The sequence below is a fragment of the Lactuca saligna genome, chromosome 4, assembly GCF_052625555.1.
Source record: "Lactuca saligna cultivar CGN05327 chromosome 4, ASM5262555v1, whole genome shotgun sequence".
NCBI classification, from domain to species: Eukaryota; Viridiplantae; Streptophyta; class Magnoliopsida; order Asterales; family Asteraceae; genus Lactuca; species Lactuca saligna.
In genome coordinates, this window is record NC_136420.1 from 132,734,410 (window position 1) to 132,746,859 (window position 12,450).

The 12,450-nt window shown below is 34.4% G+C and overlaps 1 protein-coding gene across 3 annotated transcripts; it reads right to left on the reverse strand.

The window, feature by feature from the left end:
• Window positions 1-7,678: 7,678 nt before the first annotated feature.
• Window positions 7,679-12,093, reverse strand: LOC145042829 (protein phosphatase 2C 16-like). Of its 3 annotated transcripts, none has more exons than XM_078991321.1 (5): window positions 11,942-12,093; window positions 10,839-11,523; window positions 9,622-9,981; window positions 9,428-9,533; window positions 7,679-8,198 (listed from the first exon to the last, which is right to left on the reverse strand). In XM_078991321.1, the coding sequence occupies exons 2-5, from the start codon at window positions 11,385-11,387 to the stop codon at window positions 7,864-7,866; spliced, it is 1,350 nt and encodes a 449-aa protein (XP_078847447.1). In that variant the 5' UTR covers window positions 11,388-11,523; window positions 11,942-12,093; the 3' UTR covers window positions 7,679-7,863. The 3 variants fall into 3 exon arrangements, with proteins under 3 accessions (XP_078847447.1, XP_078847448.1, XP_078847446.1); XM_078991322.1 differs by having other exon boundaries at window positions 10,839-11,796; window positions 11,942-12,080; XM_078991320.1 differs by having other exon boundaries at window positions 10,839-12,080.
• Between the last annotated feature and the right edge of the window lie 357 nt (window positions 12,094-12,450).

Here is a 12,450-nt window from a genome sequence, read left to right on the forward strand (position 1 = left end):
CCTTCAACACTCTTTACAAATTGAGTCAAAAATTTACCATTAACCCTTCTAAACTTTCAATTATAACTTTTTAACCCCCAAAACTAACTCCTTGCTACACTATTTCGTATTTAGGGCTATTATTCATTTATTAATTCGTCTATTTATTTAAATAAACAGGGTGTTACAGTTTAGATCCTAAAGCTTAAATCTATGGTTTATAACATTATCATGTTATCCTAAGTTGGGATCCTCCCCAGTAAAAATATAAGGTTTATAACATTATCATGTTATCCTAAGTTGGGATCCTCCCCAATAAAATTCTAAGGTTTATAACATTACCATGTTATTCTAAATTGGGATTCTTCCCAGTTATTTTGAGATTTTCCTTAGATTTGCTTGAAGTGGGATTTTCCCCAATTATAATGGGATTCTCCCTAGTTATTATTTCAAGTGGGATTTTCCCTAGTTATAATGGAATTTTGCCATTGTTGTTTATAGTGAAAATTTCCCTAGTAAAGATCTTCCCCCATTATTTCCTAATCGGATTGAAAAGCAAGGCAAGGGTCCTCAAAAAGTCTCCTGATAGGGATCCTTCTCTACAAGCAAACTCTAAAGATCACATGGGATCATGACTTTTAGACTTCTCCTAAATCACAATGTTACAAAAGCCAAAGATCACCAAGTTTTATCTATCCTTAAAGCTATTTTTCCTACGCAATGATAAAGAGTTTATTTTCCTAAAGATCTTATCAATTTTAAGATCCAAATTAATAATTAATTATTCTAGATCTTAAGGATCCTGATTGCATGAGGATCCTTAGCAAGGAAATTAATCATTGCAGGTTGTTGAGGATCCTGATAATCTGAAGATCCTCAGAAATCCTATTTCTACAATCATATCAACCACGCAAGCAAAAAAGATATAAGCATCAACTACCAAAGTGCATAAAGTAAAAAAGGGTTACCCACCAACCCCCAAAAAGTTGTAACATTGTCTACAAACAAAATATTTAAAAGTTATTTTTAAGAGATCAAACTTAAGCCTTGGTTTGATCATCCCCGGATGGGGCACCTCTGTCTCTTCTTCTTCTCCCTTCTTCTCTATAGGACCTTGCCCAACAACAACCAGCTTGACTGGTAAACTTGGCCAAGGCTTCACGTAATCCGTCTACGTTCCAGGATCCTGCATTCTCCATATATGCTGCCAAATTGAGTTTAGCCTCCCAGACAACCATAGCGACACTAGCCTTTACATCAGTAATCGCATCATCCATCTCGGCTGCATGCTCCTCTTCCTTATTAGATTTCTCCTTACTCAACAGTTCCACCATCCTCAAGAGATCCTCATTAGTTTCCCTCAACATCTTCTCCTACTCATTCAAGGCCATTTGAGCCTTCTCAACCCAGATCTTCAAGTCAGTAGAAACATGATCGGAGACCTAGAATAGGAGTAACATCAGAAAATAAGAAAGGTGTAGTAGGGAAAGAAAAATTACACTAATACTTACAGCTTAAGAAAATGAAACCAACTTTAAGAGCGCGTCCTTAGACCCAAGATTCTCCAAGCTTAAATCTGTGACCTTACTAGTTTTTCTCTTTCGGGATCTTGGATTCTTCGCCGTCAAATCTATGGAAATTCTCTTGGGAGAGAGAGAAGTTAAGGTCTTCTTCTTCACTACCATCTGGCAGCTAGACATGTTCGTGTCAAGATCAGCAAGGGTAAAGCAGGCACCGGAGCGTGTGACCTTGGATCCTAAACATTAAAAAATAAATAAATAAACTATGAATTCATGATCCTTCGCATTAGAAAAGAATATGAATCAAGGATCCTTACCAGTCGACATGGGGTAGTAGCAGAAGAACTTTCTTGAAGAATAGGCGGTTTGAATCAAAAAGATCTAATTCTCTCAGGAAAAGCAACAAAAGTTTGTTATTTTATCTTTTGTATCTTCAGTGGCAGGAGCAAGATCCTCAAACTTGAACGCTGCATCACAACAAATAAAATAAGAAATTAAATCCTAGGATCCTTAAAGAATAAAAAATCCTACCCTTTTTAACCCATCTCTCTGGCAAATAAGTTCCATCAGGAATGGAATCCCCTCTCACAAAGAAAAACCTCTCTTTCCAAGTGTCGTCATTATGTTTGGATTTTAGAACAAGAACTGGCATGTGTGGTTTTACCTTGAATAAGAATCAAGAAGATATGAAGGTGGAAAGATCATAAATAGAAGCTAACTCAAATAAACCGATACCCATATGCTCAGACTGATTTAGGTGATCGATCCAATAAAGGATCCTCCAAACTGTTGACATGACCTGGACGTAGGAGAGTTGGGTAACCTCAAAGAAATCAGAGATGATTCCAGAGAAAGAATAAGTTAGACTTAGAGAAAAGGGGTATCGGGAAAGCAAATCCAAGTGGGTAAAACGAAATCTAACTGGACCAAGGCATCAAAGGGTTTAAAGACGACGCCATCAGGAAAAGCACCCTTGTTCTTCAAGGATTGAATATCCTCATTATTAAAAGAACATGACTCATTGTGTGTAACATCCGAAAATTTTACGCCTAATTTAAACTTTTCAAGCATGAATAAAACCAAATAGTAATTGTTTGCAAAAGTGTTTTCAATTCATTATTCAATCAGAGTGTCCCAAAAGCCAGATCATAAGGATGAGGAGCGGTACGGTCACGCCTTCGGCTTGCCATGAACTCCTGAGGTACCTGAAACAATAAACTAAAAACTGTAAGTCTAAAGGCTTAGTGGGCTACCCCCAAAATACCAATACCACACTGATAATACCAGATTTGTAATAACCAATTAATTAACATGCATACTGGGCCATCGGCCTGACTGGACTGCCCTACAAGGCCTACAGTCCAACTGGATCTACATCGAGCCTTCGGCATGACTGGACTGCCACGTGGGCCTACAATCTTCCCGGATAGCTCCTAGGGTGTGTTGGCTTTCAGCACAAAGCAGGACCGCCTCAACCCATGCAACAAGCAAATAACCATGCACGCATAACAAACATTTACTGGCATATACAAAACATCGAATATATCTATCTCAGTGATTACCAAACATAACAATCTCACATAACTAGATCACTAACCTAGCAGGTCACTAACATATCAATCCCTACGGATCATAAGAACATAACATATAGTCTATCTTGATTCTGATCTAACGGATCATATCCACATGTAGCATACCATAATGATAACAACTAAAGGGTCGGCCTTGGTGCCTTAGACCCTATCGATATAGTGAGGATAACTCACCTTGTAGATGTCGACTCGGAAGATAAACTCCAACTCTCGGGTCACTTAACACAGGCTCCACCACCTATTACCATAGTACAATATACTCATAAGTCCTTAACCTTATAAGGTACTCCATAACCCACTAGTAAACCCCTGGCCAAGGTCAAATTCCTCTGTCAAGGTCACCATTCCATGTTGACCTTCATTCGTCGAGCACCCTCGGCTACTCGCTGAGTTCCTTAAAGCATTATCCAACTCACCGAGTCATCGAGGTGACTCGTCGATTTCATCCGATTCTTGATCACACTTTTAAGCCACCCGTCGAGTTTCCTTCTTGCAACTCAAAGGATACATATGCATACATATCCTGGAGAAAACTCATCTGACTCGTTGAGTTGTTCATACAACTTGCCGAGTCTATGATAATCTTCATCGGACTCGCCGAGTTGCTCATCCAACTCGTCGAGTTCAAGGCCATCTTCATACGACTCGCCGAGTCAACCTTGGGACTCGCCGAGTTCCTTCAGCCCTTAAGCCATACAGATTCATTTAAGCCATGCAATGGCTCCAAATTACAGATCCAAGCTTCTACAGCATGCTTCTCACATAAAGTTGCAAACTTTACGTGTATGCATGGCTAAAAGGCTCTTAATGGCAATTCTAAGCTCTTAATGGGGTTTCATGCACAAGGAGGGTTTAATCACCCCCCATACCCGCAACTTTATGACTCTAGGACTTAGGAAGGGTCCAGATCTGAAGTTACAACTTCAGATCTAGCCCATAGCTCCCCATATCAACTCAAAGTCCATAAAACCCTAAAACTCAGCCAAAAGAAAAGAGATCTAGAAGGAACAGGAAGTAAAGATTACAACTTGATACCTCTAGAAGATGCTAGCTGAGGTAAGTTCTGCTTCCCACACCTTCCTTGCTTCAACTCCTTTGCTCTTCAAGCTTTTCCCTCCTAGCCAACCTTTTTTCCAAGGCTTAAAGCATACCAAGTAGAGTACCACACGAATTAGGGTTTCACTGAGCTTCTCAAAGACTGTAAAGAGGCCAAAGGAGGTTGAGGCTCCTTTAAGTAGGGTGCAAAACCCCGGGATTTATGGTTTCATCTACCATCTCCTACTCGTCGAGTCCCTTCATAGACTCGGCGAGTGGGTCACTAAACATGTGTATCAAACCCGTTGCTACTCGACGAGTAGGGCAACCAACTCGTCGAGTAATCCTTGAAACCAATTAAATTCTTATTTAAACGATACCTGGAAATCGGGGTGTTACATCGTGAGTCAGTTAATTTTGATCAGTGAAATCCAATGTTTTAAAACCCGGGTTTTTAGTTGACCCGGTGTGATGACCGGTTCACGGGTCAACCGGGTCAACCCGGTTTATGATCTTTTTCTATTTTTATATATTTTTATTTTCATGCATAATCCATAAACATATAAAACCAATAATTTGATGTCCACAAAGTTTAAACATTGAAAAACATTAAAGAAATCGCAAACGACTCGTTGTTTTGATGTTCGATACTTGTATCCAACTATCCAAACTCTATTAAAACGGGTCAATCCGGTTTTAACCGGTTCGACATAGGCGGTCGAACCGCGGTTTAGGGGAAACCCGGCCGGTTCGATCCGGTTCGTATTTTTACAAAAAACCAGTCTCAATTGACCCGCTTTCTACACCGGGTCACGGTCCAACCGGTTCAACCGGCCGGGTCAACATTGGTGAAATCATCTTCGGAAGGGGGGAGTATGCTAGAACGAGAGTGAGCAATTTTCTTTCCCATGATTGGAAAAGAAGGAAAACGAAAGGGAAAATGAAGAAATAAATTACCTTTGAAAATAATCGGAGATGGTCAAGAGTAAAATCTTGGAAGGTAAATAAAATCTTGAACCGATTTCCCTATTTATTCTGGTGGCAGAAGAGAGAGAAGATGATTTGACTCATAATGATGCTCATGGAATGAATAAATTTTATCCGTTAGGGTTTGAAATTCAAAACCATTATCTTTATTTACTTAATTTAAAAATATACCTTTGATATTTTTCTACTTAGAAAAATAACCTAAATATCATGTAGGCATCATTTGGAGGCAATTATTAGGGCCAAGATCTTCACCCTCTTCAGAATCCTGAATCTTCAACGATCTTCCAGGATCCCAAACCCTTCTTAGGATCCTGACTGTTGTTATTATTATTTCCTAACATTTTTAACGGTCATATTTTTATTTGTTTTTCTCATATGTGTAGAAACAGTCAATATGAGACTCATTCTCGACAAAGAAACACTTCAACCAGGCTAAGACCCGGAATACCAAGTCAAACGACGTGCATATGCTTATTCAAGCGGATCCCGAAAATATCGGACTTATTGTTACTTAGTTTAAACTATGAATACAAATAAATTACACAATATGTACACACAATTAGCTTTACTACTACACTTGTATTCGTATTATCTTCGTCATCTCTATAACCTCACATTGAAATCAATAAAAACAAGACAAGTGATTATTATCACCTCCCAAGGTTTTATGCCGGGGATCCTATAAAGGATCAAAGATTTTCCTTGTAATTCATTTGTCTCACTTTTATTACAATTTGACATTTATATTGTCTCACACACAAGAGTCTCTCATACACCTTGGTTGTATATTACTTGATTACTTAGTCGTCTAAATATTCTTTCTTGTTCAAACACCTTTAATGATTAGGATGTGATTAAATAATAACATTCAATGATATTAGGTTTATGGAATGTGCGTTTACGATTAAAAAGAATGATTAAAAAATTGATGAAAATTTAGAATTTTATTTTTTAATAATATTATTTGTATTATTATAGTATAGAAACAATATTATTGTTATCTTTTTATCTTATTAAAAAAATAAGTTTAAATTATTAATATTAAGAAAATTAGCAATAAGAATATAATTATTAAATAATAAAATCAATAATGATTAAGTTATAATAAAATAAGAATATAAAAGTTAGTCAAATGAAAAAAAAAATGATGTATGATAGAATAGTATATAAAAAATAGAATCATACTAGATGAAATGGAAATACACACAAATTATAAACCAATTACACAATAATTAGCTAATCATTCTAAAAATTAAAATGAAATGGAAATAAATAACTCATTGCTATACAATCAAACCTATGACTTACTCGGAAATTGTAATGGGCATAATAATTTTTTGAAGTCGATAAATCTTCGCTCCCTAATTTTAATGTTAACTTCAAAGCGGCCGACGTAAATAACAAATAACAAATTGTTCATTATACTTCTGTTGTTAGGTATTTATTAAATTAAATTAAAAAAATTAAAGAAAAAAGAAACAAAACAGAAGGCATTTGTGCACGAGGCTTTTACCATTTCACAATAGTGGTCTGCAAAATGGCCATTTCGCTTTCAATTTCACAAAACCATTTCATCTACAATTGACTAAACATTGATGTTATCAAAACCAGCTGCCATTTCTTAGGGTGGAGAACATTTCCAATATAACACCAAAGAGTATCTATCTCAACAATATATGTGTTACCTTTTTTCCTTGAGGTTGAGTGTTCAAGTCTTTTCGGATACATAGAGATAGATTTAAGAGGAGTTCAAAAAAAAATGCTTAAATTTGTCTCATTTGTTGAAAAGAAACTTACGAGTATTAGCCAAATTTATTTTTCCCTTATTACAATTTGAAACAACATAAGGAAACACTTAATTACCATATTTTATTACAACCAATCATTTAGTTATAATTCTACTATTCAATGATAAATAATGTTAAATCATAACATGTGAAAATACCTTTACTTAGAAATAAAATATTGAAAACAAAGAAAAGAAGGATTAGATACCTATCTTAGTCGCTCTCCTTTTCCCAATTCTCATGCCATCACTTGCTTTTGTCCCAAGCAACAAATCTTTTTCTAAAACGTTTGTCTATCTGATTTGGTTGTTACATATATCAATTCATACAAATTAGGATCAAACCGGGTAAAAGTTTAATGCGACACCCATGTGTTAATTTCGTAGTTAGAATTATGAAATCAGTTGTTTAGATAAATCAAATAACAACATTTTAAACAAATATCATTAAGTGGCCAACTTTTGCAACATAAACTTGGTAAAATGTTCTTACAAAATTGCTTTATTAATGTTCCGACTACAAAACCTTTTAAGAATACAAAAGATTGAAAAATAATATCACCGTTTCGAGATAGATATCATTTCTAAAGCAAATGTACGCTTCAAAGGATAATTTTACCAAATTAATAGTGTCATTTTATAATATTTACTCAATCATTTTAGTCATGAACCCATGGATAACATATAGTACTTAAAAATTCAATGACTGAAAGATAATATATAGTATATATTAGTGAGATATTAAGCAGTCTCTACAAAAGGGTCTTAGTTATACATAGCCACAACCAAAATAAAGAGATTATAATTATACTAAGCTATAGGAAATTAGCAATAATAAAAAGCATATTCTCATACACACATTCAAAGCCCATATGAAAAATGAATGGACTAACAATGAGAAGAAAAACTTGTGTTCTATAAAAACTATATTATATATTATCATCATAAAATACCAACAAAATCAAGATGAAGATTTTGTTTTGAACCTTCTTTGAGCTTTGAGGTCGACGACAATGACGGATATATTATCGTTGCTTCCTTTCTGGATCGCCAGCATGGCGAGGTAATCGGCTGCTGCTTGCGCTGCAGGATCCTCAGCCCCGGGGCCCACTGTGTTTCCACCATTCTTTTTATGCCAAATCAAGATGCGTTTTCTTGCCACTTCACATGCTTCTTCATTTGACATGACATCCCATAATCCATCACTTGCTAATATTAGGCATTCGTCTTCTCTTGCTCGGGCTGTGAATGTCACTTCTGGTTCCGGTATTATCCACGGTTTCAAATACCGATCTCCTGAAAATATATCAAATTAATTAGGGGAAAAAGAGTTCACAAACAAAAGGTTTTGTTTCATTGGATTGGATTGGATGGAATGGAATGAGTCATAATCACAAAGGAATGGAACGAGTCATTAATACATGTTATTTGCTAGGTAGGGAAAACGTATATACATGAAATGAAGTTAAGGCTATGTTTGGCGCGCCACAGCTAGCTTATTTTTCGAGTTTTTTTAAGTTGTCATGTTTGGCAAGCCAAAAAGTAACTTAAAAACTAGCTTTTTAAAAAGCTACTTAGACCAGCTTTTATGAGCTTTTCTAAAATTTTCCAAATATATTCCTTAATTATAGAAACACATTCTTTTAAATGTCATTTTACGTCATTTTATATATCTTTCAGCTAGTTTTATCAAACGTTATTTTTTATCAGCAAGCTTTTCAGCTACTAACTAGCTTTTTATTTGATAGCTAGTTTTTTAGCTATCAGTTATCAACTTGTAAGACAAACATAGCCTAACTAGACAGTGATAATTATACCCCTATAATACAAAATGCATATAATGTATAATTGTTTACAACGTTATCCTACAAAAGGAATCATATTTTCAAAAAAAAGAAAGATATTTTTAATCCGTCGGAATAACCGAATGTTTCATTAATAAATTATTTTTATTTATGAAAATTAAAAAAAAATTAATAAATAACATAATGAAAACTCATTAAACCCCACTTAAGCTTATGATAAAAATATATCTTCTAGTTATCGTTAAAAAAAAAATTTAACTTTTATTTGATTAAAACTGTGACTTCTTTAGAAAGATTTGTCATTAGAAATTACATAAAGATAAATGATGAACTTACTATTTACAAAATAAAAAACTATACATAATAAAAGCTCAATAGAACCCAATATAAACTTCCATAATATTTTCTAGTTATTCTTTAAGTAAAGAAAACTATTATTTAATTAAAACCAAGAATTTTTTTTTTTTTTTTTTGCATCACTAAAAGCTTACATAAATAGAAATAGGTTACTTGGCAATTTCCATTCCATCTATAACAAAAAGAAAGAAAAAATAGGAGCAATCATATTCCTTCAAGATTGGCCAATTCCATTCCATCACACAAAACAAACAACTTTTTCTCATTCCATTCCTCCACAAATTTCCATCATACTAAACACTACCCATAACTTATGCCAAGAACACATAGTGTTACACTAAAAAAAACACATAGTAAACTCACCAATTGACCTCGACATTGCAAGCACACCAAACACACGATGCCCTTGCCATTGTATAACCTTTCCTCCAGCCGCCTCAATTCTTGCATATTCATCTTCCCTATTTGGCTAATCAATTTAACATTCAACCAAAAAAGTTAGATTTACAAAAACACAATAAAAATAATTATTATTACTATAACAAAAAGTGTTATACTTTATGATCATTTGATAAAGCCATGGCTTCTTTGCCACGATAAAGAACAGCTCTAGAATCACCACAGTTTGCAATTATGATATGTGATGAACAGATTAAGGCAACCACAGCAGTGGACCCCACGGTTTCTGGGGCTACTGGTTCAGAAGTTATGTCAGACGGGTCTCCGGAAACTTCCGGAATGTTTCTGCTCACATTCCCTCCGACTTCATCATCTACCTTTTGAAAGCATTTTGTGAAGGCTTTTTCCCATCCGATTTGTAAACTGTCATTGATTGTCCCTTTAATCAGTTCTTGCTTTGTGATTTTTAGCTCTTCCTCTAAAGCAAAATGGAGGCGATCTCGACAGTAGTTGGCAACCTGAATCAAGTAACAAAATTGGAATTTGATTGATTGTTTATTATTATTTTTATGTTAAAAGAGATTTTAAGTATGCATGATTGATGAATCTAAGGTATTTGGTTAGTAGAATGTATCTGGAAGGAATAGAATCTATCAAACAGAAAGGAATTTGATAATAGATATTGAATAACTTTATTTCCATATATGTATAATGAAGGTCTTTTGATAAAAAGAAGAATGGAATTGGATTCCTGGAAATGGAAAGATCCATCAAACATAGAAATTGAAAAAATATCTAATGGAATAGAATTTATTCCATTTGGCAACCAAACACGTCATGGAATGGAATCCTGAATTCCAATTCCGCTGGATTCAGGAACCAAACATGCACTAAGATTGATTATTAAATGGGCATTTCTTGCAACTTCTAATAACTAATTTGATGTTTTTGGTAAAGAACTAATTATGATTATGATTTTTTCCATTGCTTGATATAAAATTAAATACAAGTAATCATATATGGACATTCAGTTGATGAGTTGTTTGTAAGAAAACAAATACAAAAGTAAAATCACCTAACCTTTAAACCAGTTTGAACGTGCATTTTGCAAATGATTATGTGATATTGAATAACTAAAATCAGACAATCAGTTATAACTTATAACAAAATGCATTACAAAAGATAGTGTTTGGATATACTTTTACTGTTTGAAGTTGTAATAATAACTTTTGACTTTCTGACATTTTGTCAACTGTCACGTAAAATCTTGACAATAATAGTAAGCAAAATCTTTTTATCCAAACACTAAATACTTATCATTTGAACCCTAATAAATTAATGTTGAAATGAAGTGAGAGAAAGGTAAAGAAAATACCTGAGAGCCTCCATGTCCATCATAAACTCCAAAAAAATGAGCAGTTAAATCACTCAAATTAGGGTTCACCCTATCAATTACATGATCTGCAACAAACATCTTAATTGGAACTTGCATAAACTGAGGAACAGCCACAACAGCATCTTCCATTTCTGGCCTTTTACCACAAACTGAATGAAAACCCCAAAGTGGCAAATATTCCAACTCAAAAACACTTCTTAACACTTTAGTCTGATTCTTCTCTCCAATCGTCACTACAGATGCTTTCAAAGTATGTTCAGCTTCCAAACTAATAACTTTAGCAACTATCTGACCATTATCTATCCCTTCAATCGCAACAGCAATTGGTACACTAACCGAAGTGTTGATTTCAATCTGTTGTTCATCACCAACTGACATAATTTCATCTGCATCGGTTTCTGGAATCATGATATCGCCATTGATGTTTTTTTCAGATAACAAGCTTGCGGTTTCAGTAAATAGTTTCATTCGGGTGAAATCAACGTGATTCCCAAGAGTAACTGAAACTGCAGGAGGCATCTCTTCCATCTAACCCCTCTTTTTTGAAGATTATAAAAAACCTCCCAAATTCTACACGAATCGCTTAAAGTTGATCACTGATTTTAGCATCATGAACGATGAATCGCGATTTGGTCAACAGATCCGACGGTGCCAAAAACTGGATCTGATGATTCGTCAACGCCAATTTGAATAATAGAAGAAATTAGGGTTTTTTAGAATCTAACTAAATAATATGAGATTCTTGAATCAAATACAGAACCCCAAATTCTGCTTTAACCAGAAGTAAATAAAAAAATCCAAACCCAGAAATAATCAACAGAAGAAACCCTAAAAAGATGAAGACTTTTTCAAATTTTCAACACGTGAAATCTTGGTTCCATGGATCTGAGGCAACCCTTCACAGCCTCTGAATCTAATTTGGGTCTTCTTTTCATTACTTCATATAATTAACTGATATCAATATATGAATAGAAACTAGGGCTTATTTCAAGAAAAATTATGAATACAATCCTAATTTTTTAGTTCTATGATTTGCTGTCAAACTGCAAATTTTAGATCAAAAGAAGCTGAAAATTGCTTACCATTCAATCAATAAAATGTATAAAAGAAACCCCAAGTTCTTGAGCTTGCTTCCTTTCGAGATTTTGTTGAGAGAGAAAGAGAGGGAGAGAGAAAGAAAGTTCCTCGGGAATGCTTTTACTGCTTTGGTGACACGTATAGATGCGTTTATCAACATGATTCAATGCATTTTCTTTGTGTTGATAAAAAAATGTTTTTTTTGGACTTATTTTCAGAAAATTAGCAAAAGGGACATCATAGTTATGATTTATCACATTTTTTTCTCCTCAAGTTGTATGAAATTAGAAACATACCACGATAGTTTATCCACCAACATGAGACCCCATCGTACATGTCAATATTTTTGGTTGCTAAACCATACGGGTTTGGTTTCTATGGGTTCGGTTTTTTTATTTTTGGGTTTGCAAGATTTCGGCTTGAAACCATGGGTTTGTGGTTCACGTTTTCTTGTTTTTTAGATCATTTGGGTTTAAACCTACTGATATAATATCATTGTATCCAATTTAAATAT

Coding starts and splice junctions, on each gene's coding strand:
- LOC145042829 (XM_078991321.1), bottom strand. CDS start 11,387: ATGGAAGAGATGCCTCCTGCAGTTTCAGTTACTCTTGGGAATCACGTT. Junction 9,982..10,838: donor ATGGACATGGAGGCTCTCAG/GTATTTTCTTTA, acceptor TACTTGATTCAG/GTTGCCAACTACTGTCGAGA. Junction 8,199..9,427: donor TGCAATGTCGAGGTCAATTG/GTGAGTTTACTA, acceptor ATATATTTTCAG/GAGATCGGTATTTGAAACCG.